The 20,319-nt window shown below is 40.7% G+C and overlaps 4 protein-coding genes across 6 annotated transcripts in view; 1 reads left to right on the top strand and 3 right to left on the bottom strand.

Annotated features, from left to right (window-relative positions):
- Positions 1 to 21: 21 nt before the first annotated feature.
- Positions 22 to 3,239, bottom strand: LOC124478203 (TPA-induced transmembrane protein). Its single transcript, XM_047036396.1, has 8 exons — positions 2,916 to 3,239; positions 2,612 to 2,686; positions 2,134 to 2,238; positions 1,872 to 1,995; positions 1,520 to 1,680; positions 1,187 to 1,257; positions 742 to 1,069; positions 22 to 519 (listed from the first exon to the last, which is right to left on the bottom strand). Exons 1-7 carry the CDS (start codon positions 2,943 to 2,945, stop codon positions 871 to 873), a joined length of 765 nt encoding a protein of 254 aa, XP_046892352.1. The 5' UTR covers positions 2,946 to 3,239; the 3' UTR covers positions 22 to 519; positions 742 to 870.
- Positions 3,240 to 4,367: 1,128 nt separating this feature from the next.
- zgc:153184 (uncharacterized protein LOC751652 homolog) lies at positions 4,368 to 9,521 on the bottom strand. The gene is made up of 3 exons (XM_047036160.1): positions 9,471 to 9,521; positions 8,640 to 8,936; positions 4,368 to 4,829 (listed from the first exon to the last, which is right to left on the bottom strand). The coding sequence occupies exons 1-3, from the start codon at positions 9,519 to 9,521 to the stop codon at positions 4,371 to 4,373; spliced, it is 807 nt and encodes a 268-aa protein (XP_046892116.1). The 3' UTR covers positions 4,368 to 4,370.
- Positions 9,522 to 10,512: 991 nt separating this feature from the next.
- Positions 10,513 to 12,379, top strand: mlnr (motilin receptor). The gene is made up of 2 exons (XM_047035886.1): positions 10,513 to 11,281; positions 12,072 to 12,379. The coding sequence occupies exons 1-2, from the start codon at positions 10,513 to 10,515 to the stop codon at positions 12,377 to 12,379; spliced, it is 1,077 nt and encodes a 358-aa protein (XP_046891842.1).
- A 3,601-nt stretch (positions 12,380 to 15,980) lies between these two features.
- fndc3a (fibronectin type III domain containing 3A) overlaps positions 15,981 to 20,319 on the bottom strand; it is a 30,122-nt gene continuing 25,783 nt past the window's right edge. For all 3 annotated transcript variants that reach the window (XM_047035878.1, XM_047035880.1, XM_047035879.1), the window contains 5 exons: positions 19,752 to 20,089; positions 19,374 to 19,586; positions 18,904 to 19,070; positions 18,636 to 18,760; positions 15,981 to 18,229 (listed from right to left, as the gene is read on the bottom strand). In XM_047035878.1, coding sequence (XP_046891834.1) covers positions 17,906 to 18,229; positions 18,636 to 18,760; positions 18,904 to 19,070; positions 19,374 to 19,586; positions 19,752 to 20,089 — 1,167 coding nt within the window. In that variant the 3' untranslated portion in view covers positions 15,981 to 17,905. The remainder of the gene's footprint in view (positions 18,230 to 18,635; positions 18,761 to 18,903; positions 19,071 to 19,373; positions 19,587 to 19,751; positions 20,090 to 20,319) is intronic.

Genomic DNA, 20,319 nt, shown 5'->3' with positions numbered 1-20,319 from the left:
CTGCACACACTTACAGGTAAATACTTGTAATAACATAATTTATTATTACAATTTCAGCTCTCTTTCATTTGAATTACAATATTCTTTATTTCAATGACAATAGAAAAGTACCAAATCCGACTGTGTAAATATGCTCTCTCTCTTTTGATAGGTACATAAATATATAAAATCAAGCAGCAGAAATAAAAATGTGTACACATTTTGGCTGTATTACTCAAAGTTAAGGCATGTACAGTAAGACAGTGTCTCCCAGTCCACAGACATAATCTTTCCACTGTAAAGCTCGTAGTATTCAAACCCAATAGCCCCATAAATGAATCCCATCCAAATCCCCACTTACAGTACCTTTAGATAGCTGTCTAGACAGAAAACACAGTCAATGTGCAAACAGTGATCATAGCTCTAAGTCTCAGGGAAGTAGAAAAGCTGTCACCAGATTGCCATTCACATTCTTTCTCCATCCTGTTAGAGAGACGTCATGGTGATGTCTTAGACTCTGGTGATTGTTCTAAAGCAAAGCTGGGAGACATAAACACATATTTTTTAGGAAGACATGATCAAACTTACATACATTGAGATAGAACTGATCGAAATTGCTTAATTTGTGTGAGCATCTCTCTGTCTTCCTTGTGTGGTTGGGGTTTGTTGACCACTTCATCTGACACATACAGTTTGATGACGTACAAACACATGACACAAAACACATGACTGAGAAGTAGATACTGGTAGTGGTATACTCACCTAGGCCTATACTTCACAGTTTAGGCACTGACTCAATAGTAACTGCAAAAAAAATAATAATTCTGTGCTCAGAATGAAACACGTCTTTGGCAGTAAAAACAATGTTAATGTCCTGGTGAATCTGACTACTTAAACTTTTTTTCCACCCTCCATTTCCAGGGAAGCAGGGTCAATATACAGCACCCCCTCCTTTTCTGGCTCCTGGTCGTACAGGTGCTGTCTGAGAACATTGTACACCACCTCTCGACTTAGGGTGAAATGCTTCAATTGGTCGTGCTGCTCAGGCATCAGGAAGCTTAGACGATACTTAGCTACAACAGAGCCATTCCTGACACAAACATCAACCGATTGTTAGACTCATACATACAGTACTGTTTACTGTTTGATGAAATCGAGTAGAAATTAGTAGAGAATATCAGATAAAGACATGTAGAATATGCTTCACCTGAAACCCTGTATTTCAGCCATTGAGAAGTAGCGACCAAGGGCAGGAGAGTGGTGGTAGACGTCATTGAGCTGGGTGAGGCATAAAACAAGGACACTGAACAGAATTGTGAATGACTGACTCACTACTTTCAGAACTCTGTTATTAGATACAAATTCCTTTCGACACTACTAAGGGCTCAAAAGAACATTAAAATGAGAGAGATTGCTTTCTCTGTCTGACCAAAGATTCCAATTTTGGGATGTGAAAGACTTTGAACAGGTCTGTAATAGACGTTTATATTATTTATGAGCACTGTTATAAGCTTGAAGCTCAAAAATACATCAGCCAAACCTTCTTTTGTAGTTCAATAGATAGGGGTTGGGTCTTATTGGACTGGGAGGAAAGAAGCTCCGCTGAGAAGATCTGATTGGGTAGTTGGAAGCTGCCGTTGAAGTATTGTGACACCGTAAAAGATGCAAGATCATACTTCTCATCCACATCCTCATGAATCACTGTTCTCCATAAGAGAAACATAACCATGTTAAAGCCATACATAATATTCATAAATATCAGACACAGGTATTCACCAGAACCATATGTAAATCAAATATTTTGTCTTTTACTCTGCATATGTGTACAGCATTGTGGCATGCTGTTGACAAAGTGCATTTATGGTTCTGTGAATGGGTTATGTGTACTGTACCTGTGCACAAGGCCAGGGAAACCATAATTAAGACAAAGATGAGGAGGATAATGAAGACGATAACCATCCACAGTCTCACACGTTTGTATACATCCTGATTCAGAATCCTGAATAGTGTGTTTCTCTACACACAAACACACAGATACTCATCGTTAACAAAGCCATGTTTGACTTTCCTTTCAAAAGTCCACTGTTGCCATGTGGATGCCATAGTTAAATGGATTAACATAATTTTTTTAAAGAATCAAGTGCCGTAAATAACCTGTGTCTGTGAAGACTCCCGATTTTCCGAAGTGGTTGAGGTGGATCTTTGATGGGCCTCTGCAGATTGGCCTGCAGTCTGCTGATTTCCATTACTGACAAGCCCCTTACCACACAGAATAGAAATTAGAGGGGGGGTGCATTTCACAGCAGGGCTGGAAAGGCATTTCAGGGTAGGGCTGTATTCTGTCTTGAAATTATAAAAATATGTTTAACAAGTGTCCTTAATATGTGCATATCTTTGTTAAGGATGGTGTAGATGTGATTGTTTTCATGAAGACCGCACACTGACTGATACATTTTCACTTTCATCTACATTTGCCACACTGAATAACTACCTTATATAGCCTTAAGTCCTGGTAAAAATTACAACTTAATTCGAGTTGAACAGTATCCCTACAAATATATTTGTGATTCTTTGTAAGCTTTTTTCAGTCTCTACTCTCTTAAATAATATGCTTTTTATTACTCATTGATACCTGTGGAAGAATGAGAGGGGAATGCTCTCCTGCCTCTGGGTCGTGTTCTGTTCTCGCACCATTTCCTGTAGTCGCCTTGAAATGGAATAGTGAACAAGTTCCGGGAATTTAAACATGTAAACAGAGCCCTCAGTCTTAGCCAACACTAAGCCGAGTGATAATAAAGTGGCTTCCTTTTGAGATCCACGGGTGCATGCTATTATTGGACCTCTTAGGCCATCCCAAAAACCCTTTTACACGACTGAATTCTGGCGAAGTGCATTTCTGTCCCACCTGCTGACTGATCCCGAAAAGACCAACTCACCTCAATTTTCGTTAACTCAATGTTCTCCATAACTTTACCCAAACTTCAGAATATCCTCCAATGAGAACGTTGGTAGACGTAATTCTCAAAACATTGTCTTGATTAAAATAACAATATGTGCAATTAATTGTAGACTAAATACATTCCAATTGATAAGGATTCACTTTTCCACTATTGTTTCCAGGTGTCAATCCCGTAAAGGAGTGTGATGACGTCAAGGCTTTTTTCTTCTCAGGAAGTAGAACAATAGTCTAATACCATTGTTTTCTTATGTAGACTGTTCAGTAAACTGTCCTCAGACACGGGCATTTGTGTTGATACTGATCACAGTTTAGGTGAAAACTTCTAATGTAAGAAAATGAATACTTTGAAGGCGTCTACGTTTTCTTAGACTTCTGAAATGTGCATGAGACTAGACTCTGGACCTTCTCAATTTAAGGTTAGGGTTAGATCAAACATCATTTTAAATTATAGCCTATGTTTACGGTTATAACCGTAGGCACGGCTAAACGAATAACTTGTTTCTTGATTACCGAAGAATCCTTGTAAATAAATGTCCGTGGTAGCCACTGTCTAGTCTCCTTTTGCCCCTAGTGGTTCAACACTTTGGTACTTTTAGTTTTTATTAGAACATCTTTCTATTCTATACAGATTGATGATGTACAAGTGCTATACGAAGAACCAGATATAAATCATATCTTTGTTCTATTCAGAGGCTTGCAAGAGGCACATTTCCTTTCATTTAGGCGAGTTGTACTGCATCATAGTCATTTCGTATACAAGGTGTTTGTCTTATACAGTAGAGTAGGCTAAATAGCGTATTTCTGGGCTGGAGAAGTATGCTTCATTTAACCATCTAGATAATAGCTTGTCCTATTTATTAATTAATGTATTTGTTTATTTATTTGTTACCTACTTGAATGTTTTAGTTATGAAAATAGTACTCCTGCTGTCTTGGTCATTTATTGAGCCATTTATTAAAATACCTAGACAATGTGAGAGAAATATTAGCATACCCCAAACACTCATATTCAATCAATTTAAAATTACATGTATGTATCGGTAGATAACCAATGTTCTCTGAAGACATACTTGCTCTTTTTCGTTGGATATTATTTTGGCTTTATTTGCATTGAAGGAGACAGTTTTTGAGAGAGAGAGAGACAGAGACAGAAACAGAAACAGAGAAAGAGAGAGAGAGAGAGAGAGAGAGAGAGAGAGAGAGAGAGAGAGAGAGAGAGAGAAAGAAATGCTGGAAATGGCCTAGGCCAAATTCAAACCCGGGCACCTGCGTTTAGGCCTTAGCCTTAGTGATACATGCTCTACCCAGTGAGCTACCATGGCACCCTACTTGTTCTTTTTTGACATAAATAATATTGTTTATACATATATGTAATTGTTAATTTATGTTAAATGTCCATCATTGTTCACACTTTAGACCTTCTAATTGTCATTTTAGTCAACCATTGAAAAAACCTGATCTTGCTCCTCTGTCTTAATGCTGCCATCTATTGTTCCAGCTGGGTAAAAACCAACAAGTCCATCTTCAATGGCCTCCATAACACCTGAGGCTTGTGACTGAGATGGGGAGGCCAGGGCCTGCTCCTCTGATTCCTCTGACTCCTGGAGTGCCAGAGCTGCCTTATCTGTGGCCTTTAGACAGCTAGAGGAAGTGACCTCCAGTCCTTTGTCTGCTGTACTGTCCTTCTTTCCTTCAGCCACTTTCAGAGGATCTGGTTCATCACAGGAGTTTCCCTGACTTTCTTGAACCTCCTGTCCTGAAACCTCAAACACATGGTCCTTGTCACCATTCCATTGGGGACTGTGCAGCTCAGATGTCACTGTTTCCTCTCCAGCGGACCTTCTGTGCTGTCGTGTCGGCGGACGCCTCTTGAACGACAGTCGAGCACGACTCTGTGGGGGAAAGAAGAACCAGACTCAGCACGCAACATAATCATTAAAGTAGGCCAACACTTCAGTGTCATCCAGGTAGATGAGGGACTTATTATCTTACATATTTACAATGACAACTGTGTACACTTCATTTGCATTACCATTTTTTTTTAACTTAATTGTCCCAGTTAACAAAAAGACACCAAAGAAAGGAAATCCTGCATAAAATGGCATCTAGAGAGAAGGTATGAGGGGAAACTGGGTTAAGGGGATTACATTTCTAATCCCTCTTGAGACTGTTCTCAGGCTTATCCTGGGCATAGGACACAACCTTAATGCTCACAACTACGTGTTGGTAAGAATTGGGATTGGGTGCTTCTGTGTTATGAAGGTTAGTGACGGTGTCACATATACAGGAGAACAATACTAATTTAGATTATTTCTTCACTTCCTTGCATGATCTCAATATCAAATCAAACCTGTCCTGATACATGTCTTAACCTTGTTAAGACATGTATCAGGACATAACATTAAAGATAATGTTATGTAGATCTTGTTGATATACATGCTCCCCTTTTTAAATTCCAAAAGCAAGTTGCTTGCAATAAAAATATTTATTTACTAAAATGACAAGAAAAAAACATCCCACACAAGTGGTAAAGAAATACATGGAACGTAAGATTTTTGTCAACCCCCACTACAATTTCACTTTCAGATTTCCAGAATCAATGATGTTCCTGTTTCTACCATACATCATTTGATCTGATTGACCCATAACCTGGGGCTTCTTTGCTGACGTTAGGTATCGTGAAATCATGGGATTACCAAGCCGAGGCATGCATTGTTAAACCCGATAACAGAAAGGTAGGTTTTCCAGCAGGACCATGACTCCAAACACACCAACAGGTGGCAAATGACGGACATTTTAATAAATGAGTGGAGAAACAGAAAAAAAGGCATATGCTTTCATACAAGTGTATGACATGACACAATGAAAGCAACATACCTTCATGTACTGGGCCGGGTCATAGCCAGAATAATGTTTTCAGGATTTTTTTCTTATTTACTTTGCGATGTGCACCCGGTGCATCATTTTTCAGAGATATTTTCGTTTTTGGGTAGGCCTTGGAACAAATTGGGTAGGCCTGTGATTACCCATGCCTACCCGTGGCTACGCTCCTGGCTCTGGGGCATGTATACAAATTCAGAGCACTTGCAAGTAACTTAAATTGTGGAAAAAGGTGACACATATGTGACTTTGAAACATGGTTCATTACAGGAGCTTCAGTCACAAAGACTGCTCAACTGATTAACATGAACAGTCTGCCAACAACCACATGGAAAGGGATGTTGGCAGTGGCGTAACTATAGGGAGTGCAAGGAGTGCAGCTGCACTAGGGCCCGTGGCAAAAGGGGGCCCGTCCTCGATCTCACAGTAAAAGTGAGACAACCTGACCGGGCCCCTTAAGGCAATCTGACCAGGCCCCTTGCACCGCTGTTATACCGCAAGTTGAGGATCGCATATGATCCATTCTTATCAATTCGCAAACATTTCTCAATTATGGTGTCAGTTATTCATAATTATGAGCTATCACTTGCCCAATAAACATTTTAAAAACAGTCAGTGTTAACAACAGCAAATAATTAATTTTTCCTCATTTGCCTTTTGCTGAATGAAACAAATGTCGTTTTTATTAAGTAATATTGCCCTCGAAAAATAGCAAGGATGTCTGGGTAATATTGTTGTCAAAGATTCCCGCCCACCCACACACGATTGTTCCCATCCAGTTGTTGGAATACCACAAACAGTTGTTGGGATACTACAGTTGTGTTGCATTAGCGTTTTGAAGCGAATTAGGCTACCCCATGCCATACCCTTTAACATAAAAGTGGCTCCAGAAAGCGGCAGGAACGAAAAGAGCAAGATGTAAGGGTGGCAAAGCTGTCAAAACTATCCTCATTTGGATTGTGGCGAAGCGTGTTGAAGAGGACGCTACGTCTGACCCCCAGCCCGGCAACAGCAATGAGTGTGAAACTCAGCCACCAGGGTAGGCTAATAATTACATAACGTTTACTGTCTGGTGTATGCAGTTGACATGGCTATTAAACGTCATAAAAATGCACATATAGGCCTAGGCTACCAGGCAGCGGCCAGGTTAGATATAGTAAACTATGTGCAGGATGTAGTCGGAAAATAGCTAAAGCTAGATAGACTAAATGTAAACTAGCATATCTAACGAACATAAAATCAAATATTCACCATCGAAGTGACTGTTTTTTTTAGTACCCAGATAGCACACATGACAGATCGAAACGTCATTCATAACGTCGAATAAGCCTCGGTAAATGATCAGATTTTCTTCTCATCTCTGTGCTCTATTTCAAACGTCGCAGATACGTCGGCTCATGACTGACTGTTCCATTATGCTCATTCTGTGTTGTAGCAAGCATAATCTAGAGCCAGAGACTCGCGAGTCAGAGCCGTTCACTTTTGAAAACCGTAATCTATCTTCACATAGAAGGAGCAGTCGTTACCCTTAATTGTACATCATGAGTAGCCTAAATTTCCTTGCGCATCGCTAAACTGAAAACTCAATAATTTCGCCTGACGATAGGTCGGTACGGGGCCCGTTGGTGAGATCTGCACTCGGGCCCGCCAAGTCCTTGTTACGCCGCTGGATGTTGGTCTGCCCCTCATTACAAATATGAATGCATATTTTAGAATTCTGTGGTGAAAAATATATGGGTTTTGATCTAAAGCAGGCTTTCTCAACCCCTTGTCCTCAGGGATCCCCCTTCTGCCCTGCATGTTTTAGATGTTTCCCTGCTCCAACACACCTGATTCAAATGAATGAGTCACAACACACCTGATTCAAATGAATGAGTCATGAGTCTACTGACCTTGTTAATGACTCATTCATTTGAATCAGGTGTGTTGGAGCAGGGAAACATCTAAAACATGCAGGGCGGGGGTCCCCGAGGACAAGGGTTGAGAACCATTAGTAGAGAGATGTGGGGAAAGGGTGGTTAGATGAGTCATACTTGATCCTATTCTCTACAAGTGGGTGTGTACATGTGTGGCATGCACCCAGAGCAGTACAGGTCTGAATACTGCACCCCTACAGCAAGAAGGTCTGGTGGCTGTGTAGGGGGCATTTTTCTGGCATGGTTTGGGCCCTATTTATCCCTTTAGAGGGAACGGTCACTGCAGTTCCTTACAAAGTAATTCATATCACCTTTTTTTCTTTTTCCTGTGATGAAACATTCCTATCCTGGAATGGTCTCTTCCAGGATGACAATTCCCCAATCCACAGGGCACAAGGGATCACTGAATGGTGTGATGAGCATGAAAATGATCTGATTATGGTACTTACTGTTAGCAGATCTCAGCTCAGTTAAACATAATGGGAGACTTTGGACCAATGTATTAGGCGTGCTGTCTACCACCATCATCAAAACACCTAATTAAGGAATAACTTTTGGAAGGATAGTGTGACATGCCTTCAGAAGAGTTCCAAACACTTGTGCAATATATGCTTAGGTGTATTTTAGCTGTGCTGGTATTTTGTGATAACCCAACACCTTTTTCCTTGTATTTGCTACCTGTCTAATCTCTACAGCGGAGTACAGAATTATAGTTGTCATAACAATGTTGTGCTGTGAATTTCAACCCATGTTGAAATGTTTCCGACATATAAATATAATTACTGTATATTAAAGCTGCACACATGATCAAGCTGAAAACTACTAAGCATGCCACTGCATAGTAAAGTAGCATCACCAGTAAGGTTTACATCACCCTGGTCGAAATGTTAAATTCTATGGACAGACCTTGTTGATGCTGAGCAGCGTTGTGGTCTCAGCAGGCCTTTCAAAGCAGACAGGATCCTCATCGTCACTGGAGAGCACGGGGGCCCACGCTGTTGGACTCACTGTTGGACTCACTGTTGGACTCACTGTTGGACACACTGTTGGACTCACTGTTGGACTCACTGTTGGACTCACTGTTGGACTCTCTGTTGGACTCAGAGGGCTGCAGGTGGGGGAAGATGAGGGTACCGGCTGCAACTTCACCTCTGGACTCCTTGGTGAGGGTAGCAACTCTGTAGGTGTCAATGCTAAGTTGGCCTAGTGAAAGACACCAGAAAAAGCAACTCTTTGACTATGACAAGAAGCTATTGTCTTGAATTTAACAACAAATTATACAATCTACCACACAGTCAGATTGTTATGTGGCATTCTGCATCTGACTGAGAAGTTTACTTAATAATTGAAAGCATCTAAGGCACTAGGCTAAATATTAAACATAGAAATAGAAACATCACAAATTTGTCATATCAAGCCCTCCACTCAAAAAGGATGGCACACTGTTGTAGAATTTTAAAAAATTATGTTAAAAACATTGTTGACATAATTGTTTTGTAATTCTCATCCATGTGATGCATGAAAACATCAAGGTTTACCTGCATTAGAATTGATATTTTTGTCTTGCCTTGCATGCCACATTCACCGCTTCACTTTAAAAACAACATGTAGCCTTCCCTGACACAATAATCGCCTGAGATGCCCTCTGCTTTCGTGCAAAACTTACAACACATCCACATTTGAAACTTCCTGTCCTCCAACCTACTCTATATTGTAGTTAGCAACGAAGGACCCTACCTGAACAGGGGAGAAGAGGAAGAGAGAGAAACGGCAGCCCTTTTGTCCCATTACTGCCCACCGTGTCAGTGGTGACTGTGGCAGAAAGGCTCCCGGTTAGAGAATAGTTTGGCTGTGAGCTCATTTGCTCATTAATCTGAGCCAATTGTGAAGGACTTAGTACAGATCCCTTCCCCGTTTTTCCTCATCACTCACGCATAGGCCACTCATGCACTGACACCAGTTGGACAGTAGGGTGTGTCATGCAAGCTTTTCATGAGTAGGGAGCCTATCATGTTGATTTTGAGAGGATATGGAGTGTCATTCAGTTCCTAGGGACAAAACCCGCATTTTTTTCTTTCTACTTTACATAACTGTATTATCAATACTACAATCTCTCAGCATTCACAATACTTGTATAAAAGGGTTAAACAATTGTATAAAACATGATGTGTGCCAGTGATTACGCCTAAGTTTACACATTATTAGTCATTATTCTCACAACTTGACTATCATTTCATTCTTGGACAACCCCTACATTCTGGTGCCAAAAGAACTTTGAGTGTCAAGCCAATTTTGGATAATAATTTCTGTTGTTGACAGTTATGTATAAAAAAAATAGACCACTCGGAAACAAATGAAGATAAATATAAATGGATGAGGGAGCGTTTCTCCCTCTCAGTTTCCCCCCTCCTTCCTGCCTTTGACTTACACACACCGCATTTGCTATTTGATAAAGTATATGCACACACAACCATGAACACATACACACACACAGCCTCTGCCGTTCTTTTATCACTGGAAGAGGTGGTGTCTGTTTCTGGTTCAGTCCCTTCCTAGAGCTCGTCTGTCTTCACAGCATTGCTAGCCTCTCCAGTTCCATCTACACCCTCAGGAGGACAATTTCAGAGGCAGAGTTCAGACGGTAGGGATTCCACGTAAAGAGAAAAATTGATTTAATAATCACTTGTTTTATCCTGGGTTGATTTTAAACATCTGGCTCTTTCCACAGTTTTTGACTTCCTTCCTGCCAGGCTTTTTTCTTTCTGCCTCCCTTTCTGGCATGCCCTGGACCAAACCCCAATCAGAGCTCTATTCTGGCTCAACAGACATCATGGATGAACACCACTACGAAGGTTCTCTGTTTCCAACCTCCACCCTCATCCCAGTCACCGTGATCTGTATTCTGCTCTTCATTGTTGGTGTGACTGGCAACACCATGACCATTCTCATCATCCAGCGCTTCAAAGACATGAAGACAACCACAAACCTGTACCTTTCCAGCATGGCTGTGTCTGACTTAGTCATCTTCCTCAGCCTGCCCTTTGACCTCTACCGCCTCTGGAAGTATGTACCTTGGGTCTTTGGTGGGCTGGTGTGCCGTCTCTACCACTACATCAATGAGGGCTGCACATACGCCACCATCCTGCACATTACTGCCCTGAGCATGGAGCGTTACTTGGCAATTAGTTTCCCTTTGTGGGCCAAGGTGGTGGTGACCAAGCGCAGGGTTCAGAACATAATTGTTGCTCTCTGGACCTTTGCTCTTCTCTCTGCAGCACCAACACTATTTCTGGTTGGGGTGGAATATGAAAATGACACTCACCCAGATTACAGCACCCGCCAGTGCAAACATACCAACTATGCCATTAGCTCAGGACAACTGCACACTATGCTCTGGGTGTCTACCACTTATTTCTTCTGCCCCATGTTCTGCCTGATTTTCCTGTATGGTTCTATTGGATGCAAGTTGTGGAAAAGCAAGAATGACCTGCAGGGTCACTGTGCCATCGTGCGTGAGAGGTCCCATAGGCAGACTGTCAAGATTCTTGGTGAGTTAACCATTTTATTATCAACTTTTTCCAAGACTGAACACAATTTCTCTGCATTTCTCTGCAAAATCTGCATCTTGGTGACGGAACTGAAAATTGTTTTTACTTAGCCTAAATGTCAACTTCAACTCCAGCTTGTGATATAACTTAGTGTACACTTAAAGTATTAAAAAGGTTAGTGCACCGTTCTTAACCTTTGAGTGTGAGAAAAGAAGTCTAATTAATGAATGATTGTCATCTTATGACAGCCAAATGAGCCGTTTATCTTGTTTAATTACTGTGCCAACATATCATCTGTGTGATGTGTAGCTCTTACATGATTTCCAGGAACGTTGTTCCACACTTTAACCAGTCTCTTCTGAAGTGTGTTCATGTTTAATGAACTGTATCCTTTAATATTAATGTTGTTCATTAGCCTAGCACACAGAAAGCCATAGACATAAAACTTGCCGCCTTCACTGTCCACATTAGTGGGTTCCTATGTTGAGGTTGTCATAAATCAAAGTGAATGGAAATGACAAGCTCCCTCTCGCTCCTAAATGGCTTTCTAATTTTGTGGTGTCAAATTGATGTGCTCAGGGGAGATAAAAAAAAAATCAGCTGAAATATAGTCTCGTACTAAATATAAATATATAAACGTGTCTGTAACACTCATGATTCACCACTCACTCCTTAGGATTCCTAACCCTGAACCTAACCCTATATTTTTGTACCTCTGCCTCTCTTTCTCTACCTGCTTCTTCTATCCTGATACGTTTTATCCTATCATTCCCTGTCTTGTTCACACTAGTGGTAGTGGTACTGGGTTTTATCATCTGCTGGCTGCCCTACCACATTGGTAGAAACCTGTTTGCTCAGGTGGATGACTATCATGAGGCCAAGCTGAGTCAGAACTTTAATGTAGGCTCCATGGTGCTCTGCTACCTCAGTGCCTCCCTCAACCCAGTGCTGTACAACCTCATGTCTACCAAGTACAGGGCCGCCGCTCGCCGACTGTTCCTGCTCTCCCACAGACCTCAACAGAATCAACATTTCCAGAGACAGCTTTCTGTCAGAGAGGACATCACAACCCTCAATGAGACCCTAACTGGGGTGTAGTAGGATAGCCTGCTCCCCAGCTGCAGTCCATAATGCTCCAGGTCTCCTGAGACATGGGTTGTCTCGTAAGAGGCTTACCAATACCTAGATTCAAAACAGGCCCAAAGCCACAGCAGCCAGAAGAGATTGTGTCAATCAGAGGTCCCATCTCAATCTTCCACTGTTACCACAAAGAATATCTGTACCATTGTATATGTTTACAGTGACATTGTGTTTTCATATAGTCTTGTATTGTGTAGATTTGAATATATATACAGTTTTAAATCATTTCAAGATGGTTACACATATTAACAGTAATAGCATATTTACGCATTAGGTAATTTCTGTAAACCAAATTTAGAAATTCTTGTTATTACTTCTGATGATGCTTGGTTACTCCATGGCACAACTATTGCATTTCATATAATATTCTCTGTTTTTATGCAGTTACATATCGTGGAATTCCCTTGGTTTTTACTCGAAAATCCTGCTCATAACTGTTTATTGTATTGAGAACAGATAATTTCCATGAACTAATTGTCATGTAAGCACTCATCTAAAGTCATATTTGTTTGTTGGATGTGAACAGCCTGTGTTATGATTTAATCTTTAGTTGGAAAAGGTATATTCAAGGTTTGTTGTCCCTCATTTACAGTTACCCCCCTAAATTGAATTTAGTATCCTGAAAATAATAATAATTGTGGACTGCTTGTGTAGATATAATATGTGGTCCACCTGAGCCCAGAGCCTATGGCTGCTGTGTGTACTGTCTACCAGGTGTAATCTGACATTATAATTGCATTACCTGGCCCTGGAGCAAGATTTACACTGGCAGGCAGGGACTCCACATCACCATATTCACAGCATCTGCTGTTCTTAATGCGTGATTGAAAGAGGAAAAGGATACTTATTGCGGAAAGAGACGTTGTATTTTTGTTATAATTTATTTATTGATGTATTTATTCTTTTTTGTTTGCCATTTATTTATTTTGGATTAGAGATTAAAGCATCAAACTGACATTTTAATTTGTGCTAAGGTTATACGAATCTCATGATCCTCATGAAACCACCAACAATAAAGTGATAATCATTTGTCTTTGTTGTTTTATAGAAGGGTTTCACAAAACTCTTACACCCTTATAGGATGTTTGGTGCTTTCAGTTTCAATCTTTAAAATACCTGGTGCCTCATTTCTAAACTGTGTATATACACAAAACGTTTTTAAAAAGTGCCCAGTGCACACTAATGATGTATAAAACCATGATCTAAATCTTGGTAGCACAGATGCAAATTGCGCCTGTCAAAGCAGCACTGTCACGTGGCAAATGCTTCTGTCAAAATTGTCAAAAATGTGTATTCTGCTTCCACAATGTTTGTGGATATCAGTGAGATAGCATTTATCATAGGGGTGGAATAATTGTATCATTTGGAAAAGGTGCATTATTTCCCTGCCAATCACATTTCACTCAGAAAATATCTTTTCTGCATGGTGTAAGGTGCCCATGTGCAAGATTAATTGAAAAAATCCTACAGTTAAAGCTGCTATTGACATACTAATAAGCCAACCATAGATGTTAAACATTCCTGTTTTAGTGAACAATGTTGATATTCAATGTAGATGTGTTCTGTCACCTGGTAGCCTGATTTCCTTAAATAGACATATACAGCCTTTAAAACAGCTGCTGCCCACAGTATTGGAAAGATCAGTCATTGCCAAATAATTACTGAATGATCGTCAAACTGTAAGCATTACTGTAATAAATGATTCCTTTGTAAACCGTAAGTATGTTCCCTAGGATGGAGGGTGCAATCACCTTAGTCAGATTTTACACCTAGAACACTGAAGAGAAAGCTCTTGTTAACATTTATTTTGGAAACTATTGTCCACTTTTCAACAGAAAAAAACACATAATTGTACATGTGCACACCATTTAACTAAACTACATGAATGTCATGTACACACATTCACATGTAATTCACATGTGAACTTTATGATTTGACAGAATCACATACATTTAATTTTTGTGTGTCTACAGTATTTAATAAAAACTAAAACACACAATTTTCACGTTTGTGAAATGTGTTTCACTTGAGATCATATGAATAAACTAAACATTAATGTATCATGTGCAGGTGTGCTTACACATGATGGACACATTTTCTTGTGTTTAAAGTAAACAAATACCTCATTTTCAGTGTGCATATGTGCTATAATAAATCAGCAAGTCCCTAGCCCCACTGGTCTCAGCACGTCATTGGTTAAAGAGAGCAAGCTCAGGTAGGCTATATCCAGGATCCAGGATCATGACACTTAAATTCTGAAGTGAATACAAAAAAAACAGAAGTGTAAAATGTATCCAATTCTAAAGTGTTTGTACTTCTGTAGCACTGTCGTTGGACTGCACTTAACCATTGAGTAGCTAGGTGGTGGTATTGTATTATATGGTGTTGGTGTGCGTGTGTTGTGTATGTAAACAGGTGGGTGTGGTGCATAGTCTATAAATGGGACAGTTGTGATGAATTGCTCTGTGTCCAAGTCTATGGTCGTGTTTTTTGTCATTGTCCGTTTATTCATGCAGTCTGTAGTTGAATAATACATTTTACTTAAGCATACTGACACACATTATAATATGTAAATGTATTGCAGCTCTTTTAACATATGAACAGAAGACAACACATAGTCTGATGTGTTTAAGAAATAAAGGAGGCATTGCATTGTTGCACATTTGCTCTGCTCTACATTTTCATGCCCCAATGCTTTTCCCAGCACAAACAGTAAGAAAGCCCTAATGCTTCACTACGATTCACACCATGATGTCTTTGAAGTAAGCAGGGCCCATCGATGCAAATAATAGTCAGAATCAAGTGTTTAGCAATGCGTGGATATTAACCATAGGGGTTTAACCAAAAATTACAAATAAAGGTTTTTATGTTCAGTTAATTATTAAAGGTACAATGGGTTGGATTTTTTCAATAAAGAGTGTTGTTCCTTATACACATATTGTGTACGCTAATGAGGCCCTCTGAGAGTTGATTAGTAACACAGACAGTTCAGTGTCAGAAGAATGGCAATTTATAATTTTTGGAGCGTGCCGCTACTTTCCAGTAAATTGTTCCAACAATCCTGTTCCAGCCAATCGCCTTCGGCGATGCATGCCTTCCTACTTGGCTTATTTTGTGAAACTAATGTCAATCAAACTCGAACTGGAGGACAGCAAACTGATCAGAGAAGAATTGGGGGCGCTGTTTCTCATTTTCAACTTATTTACTAATTTTATGTTACCTATTGTAGCTAGCATTGAGGTAGCTATACACAAAACATTCAACAACATAAAAGTGGAAGCCTAAGGAGCCCAGTTGATGGCCACTATAAACTGAAAAAATTCAAATCTGCATAGATCTGGATTTCTGGTCACCGTCGCAATGTATCTCAGAATGGCACACAGAAGAAGGTACATGATTCCAAAGAAGTGACAACATTTCTCACGATTTGTGCCAGTGGATACCACCAAACTCACTTCTGTAATTTTATTTAATCAGGTTCTCCGCCTTTTCCAACAGGCTTTGTCTCAGTGAAAGTAACTAACAGTACAGATGTCAGAAAACACAAATTGAGACATTCAAGAATTATAAATCTTTTATTGTGCATGGATCCATTGTATATATCATGGCTATACAGATACACTTTAGATACATATCTATGATTATACATTTTCCCATTACGAACATTTTAAAGTGATATGTCTGGTAATATGTATAGTATAACAAATTTTCATTTTGGAATGTAAGGTGTATGAGGTAACTGCAAACATTAAAATTACATAAAAATGGTCTCTTTTTTGTGCATATTTTATTTCTTTTGTTGCGTTTTTGTTTATCTCAGACAAAGGTAGTAACCTGCGGCGAGGTGTTATAATGGCACACTTTGCAATCACTATCAAAAATAGGAATTTGAGTCTTTAAATGACAAAAAGAAGACATTTGCAGAATGCCTGGTCGACCAAATCATGTAATTATCTAAAGACTTTTGCAAGATACCTGTGATTCATAACGGTTGCAACAGCAATAATTTGCCCATACCAAATACAACACTAGACCCTATTGTCAGACTACAACACTGAAAATTCAGTATTTGCACTCTGTTACAAAGACTTAACACACAGAGAAAAGGCCAAACTTAGATTCACAGGAACTACACAAGTTACACATTTTGTATCTGTTGTTTGCTTTTCGTGTTTCATGAGTGCAGATTTTTTTTTCTCTGGACATAATTAATTAATTTATATAACTTCATTACAATAAAAAAATATACTTCACACAAGTATGACCTTAAATAAAGAAATCAAAATAATTCACAAATTAATGCCTGGAACTATGCCAAATCTCATAATTATGCATGTTTTCCTGACACAATCTAAATTGCTAGAAGTTAAAGTAAACAGAACAGATTTCTAGACTAAAACAAAATTCAAAACCTGAATTAAGAGAATGCTCCCAGGTTTATACCACATATACTAGTAAATTATCTGAAGCAATTGGTTCTCAAACTGTTTTCTTTAAAGAAATAAGCCTTTTCAGCAACATGTGATACTACTTTTAAAACATTCAAAACACAGATAGGGCTTGAACAATCTGAAGATATGTTGAATAAAATGCATCACAAGACCAAGACGTTTTAGGTCAAGGTATTCTTTAACTAAGGTGCAAATCAAATACTGGAAAAAAATCAGATAAAGATAAGCATACATTTTTTTGCTGAACAAAAATAATTTGGAGTAAAGCAGCTGCATGATTGTAAAAACAGGCTACAGTATAAATATATTATAGTAAAATAAACCATGTTTATGTTGTGTTATGTTTGGTTTTCTATACTGAGCAATTTCTATAACAGGTCCTTGTGTCTTGCTGTACAAAAATATACTCAAATGTATCCATTCATTTTTGCATCCTTACACATTCTGAACATCAAAAAAGTTGGAAAGTGCTAAATTAAGGTTCTATAATGTGAACAAGACTGTATATCAATTTGTCTTCTCTCAGTACAACTGTCTAATCTCCAGTAGGAATCAGTAGGCCTCTAACAGGCTCCTCCTGCCTGGGGACCATGACATACCTTCGGGTCTCACCAGACTCTGCACCGACCAACCAGGTCCCTTGGTCAAACACTACCAACAACCTACTCAATCAAGATCTGTTTCACATAAACGTAAACATAAATAATGACTAATGATACATAATATGATCGACAATTACATGAGTCCAAGTCTGTTAGGTCTTTCAACAACAGTATCCCTACTGCTTTTAAGTCCCTGTTGTGCAGTATAGCCAATTACACTGGAATTTTAACTGTAATTGAAAAGGAGGCCGTTGTGAGGGTGTTGGGGTGCAAAAGACAAAAAAGGTATCATTTGCTCACTTCTGTTCAGGTAATCCCTACCCCTCACACTGCTCATTCTTCAGGTGTGAAAACACAGAAACACATAAAACACAGAAAATACAACAGAAAAAAAAACAAAAAAAGCTGTAACCCTGCAGCTGGACAGGAGCTCATTTAATGACAAAGTACTGGATGACGAAAGCAATGAGGATGGAGATGACTGCGAAGAACATAAGGAGGAGAGCGGCACACTGCTCGTCGGTCAGGCTACGCCTGGGTCTGGCTGACTCTGCACCAGCTCTGGGCCCAGAGCCACTCAGCCCACCGCCTGCTGCGACCTCACTGCGCTGGGGGAAGAGAGTCACCGTGGGGCTGTAGGGCCCACTCAGCTCCGGGGCGTCCTGGCACTGCCGAATGGCACACACTCTGAAGCGGTACTCACTGTTGGGCTGCATGTTAGGGACTGAGAACGATGTGGCACAGCCTTTGTACATCTGCGAAGCGGGAGAAGAACAGAAGACAGAATGTCAGGTTGGACACTTGAGTCTCTACGTGCATCGTTGGTTCATTTAACTCACCAGGCTCCCTTTTCATGAAGTTAGGGGTGTACGGAATATCCATAACCTTTCTCTTTAAGTACATTCTAAATATAGTCACGAAATGCAACTTTAACACACAGCTGGCCAGAGGTGTTAAAAGTGAACCCTGTGGGAACCCTGCCAGACCCCTTAACCAGATGCATAAGGCTGAAATGTCAGAATGCCGTGATGAGGAATAAAGGTCCAATTGAAATGAGACCTTTATCTCAACATCTAACACCTACATTATTACAGGGGTGGCAGCCATATGCATTCTGTGGAATACATACTTTGGAAACAGAGAGCAGACAAAGAGAGGTACCTGTTTAAACTCAGAATTTCCCATCATGCACTGCAGGGTGTAGATTATTGGGTCTCCCTTCATGGGCAGTAGAGTCTCCCAGGTAACCTCGCAGGAGTGGTCTTCTAGACGCTCCACTCGGGGGGCTGGTAAAGAGAGAGCAGAATGAACTTCCAGACAAAAATACAAAACAATGAATCAGAGGTTGTTCTATTCAGGAAAAAACAATTTTAAATTAGTGCAGGAAAGACACTGAGCACAGCAGTGAACTAAGGATCTGTTACCAAACCTTTCACTGGGGCAGGAGGAGAGCGTGGGGTGGTGAATGTGTAAACATTGGAGAAAGGCCCTTCGCCTGCCTCATTAAAGGCCTGGATGCGGAAGGTGTAAGAGGTAGACTCATTAAGTCTCTGGACTTTGTGAGTGTGGCATGGTCCTCTGTACAAGGAAACAAATCTATACAGAGACAGACAGAGAGACAGAGAGACAGAGAGACAGAGAGACAGAGAGAGAGAGAGGAAAACAATGACAAAAGGGTGTGAGTAACAAAAAAACTGGTATAAAGGAAACCATTATCATGATGCATCTGTCTAAAGATGACCAGGGCATTTTCAATTTCTATTTGCGAACATCACAAAGGCTTTCACAATATGTCATCCATAAATTGGTTGATCATGTCTGAGACGTGTTAAGTGTACATTTCTCTCAGAGATGGATCAATAACTGGCACTGTTGAACACCGCAGAGCAGATCACCAACCTGCCATTCCTATCCTCCATTTGCAGCTGGTACTGGAGGGCGTCCGAAGAGGCTGCCTTGGCCGGCCCCTCGCCCCACTTGAGCCTGAGGGTTTGGTGGCTGAAAGCGGTGCACTCCAGGCGGGGGGGCAGAGGGGGCAGAGGCTTGGTCTTCAGCTTAAAGGTGTGACTAAAAGGCCCCGCACCCAGGCTGTTTAGAGCCTGAATCCTGATCCTGAAAAAAACAAAAAAGGAAAGACTTCAAATCACACACACAAAAAGAAACGCTGGGTTTCGGAGCCCTGAAGCAAGTTAACTGTTAAACAGTGCATCTTTGAACCCCCTGTCATAGACTGTGCTCGTTGTTTGTAGCGCTGGGTGAGGAGCCGGTGAAGCCTACCTGTAGCTGGTGTCAGGCTGCAGGTGTTGTATGATGTATTTGGTGACAGGGCCAACAGCAATGGGCTGTCGCTCTCCCAGGTCAATCAGGTAGGACGTGATCTCAGCCCCGTGGTCACAGGGGGGCTCCCAGCGCAGGCCCAGGCAGCTGGAAGGGGAGTAGAGCGGAGGGGCCGGGTTCTCCTCCTCCTCGTCTTCCTCCAGGTCCAGGGAGGTCTCGTACCCTCTGAGCTCCGCCTCCTTCAGGGCGTGGATGCTGCTGACGGCGGCAGGGACGGAGCACGGCGTCTGACACACCACCGCCTCGCTGAAGGCTCCCACGCCCGCCACGTTCACAGCCTACAAGAGCCACAACCACATGATTGTCAATTCTATGCAATAATCTCAGCTTTCAGTACGAGTACATATTATATGGTGCAAAGACGGCAGGCAAAACAAAATGGGGGCCACAGAGGTTTCCATTTGGGGTTATTTGCCCATGTTACCAAAACGCAAACTTATTTTTTTTCTAACACAGCACAAGGTGCTGACCATGAGAGGTAGTCAAGATACAAAGGTCTCTAGTTGGG

Source organism: Hypomesus transpacificus, chromosome 15 (genome assembly GCF_021917145.1).
Source record: "Hypomesus transpacificus isolate Combined female chromosome 15, fHypTra1, whole genome shotgun sequence".
NCBI classification, from domain to species: domain Eukaryota; kingdom Metazoa; phylum Chordata; class Actinopteri; order Osmeriformes; family Osmeridae; genus Hypomesus; species Hypomesus transpacificus.
Note: the sequence above shows the minus strand (reverse complement) of the source record. Positions and strands in the feature narration are given on the sequence as shown.

What these genes read in the sequence shown, in the direction of transcription:
- LOC124478203 (XM_047036396.1), bottom strand. Translation starts at nt 2,945, where the DNA reads ATGGAGAACATTGAGTTAACGAAAATTGAG. An exon ending in CCCCTCTCATTCTTCCACAG is followed by an intron (nt 2,239 to 2,611) that starts GTATCAATGAGT and finishes CTGTGTGGTAAG; the next exon opens with GGGCTTGTCAGTAATGGAAA. An exon ending in GCTGAAATACAGGGTTTCAG is followed by an intron (nt 1,070 to 1,186) that starts GTGAAGCATATT and finishes TGTTTGTGTCAG; the next exon opens with GAATGGCTCTGTTGTAGCTA.
- zgc:153184 (XM_047036160.1), bottom strand. Translation starts at nt 9,521, where the DNA reads ATGGGACAAAAGGGCTGCCGTTTCTCTCTCTTCCTCTTCTCCCCTGTT. An exon ending in TCCTCTTCTCCCCTGTTCAG is followed by an intron (nt 8,937 to 9,470) that starts GTAGGGTCCTTC and finishes GTCTTTCACTAG; the next exon opens with GCCAACTTAGCATTGACACC. An exon ending in CGCTGCTCAGCATCAACAAG is followed by an intron (nt 4,830 to 8,639) that starts GTCTGTCCATAG and finishes TTTCCCCCACAG; the next exon opens with AGTCGTGCTCGACTGTCGTT.
- mlnr (XM_047035886.1), top strand. Translation starts at nt 10,513, where the DNA reads ATGCCCTGGACCAAACCCCAATCAGAGCTCTATTCTGGCTCAACAGAC. An exon ending in GCAGACTGTCAAGATTCTTG is followed by an intron (nt 11,282 to 12,071) that starts GTGAGTTAACCA and finishes TGTTCACACTAG; the next exon opens with TGGTAGTGGTACTGGGTTTT.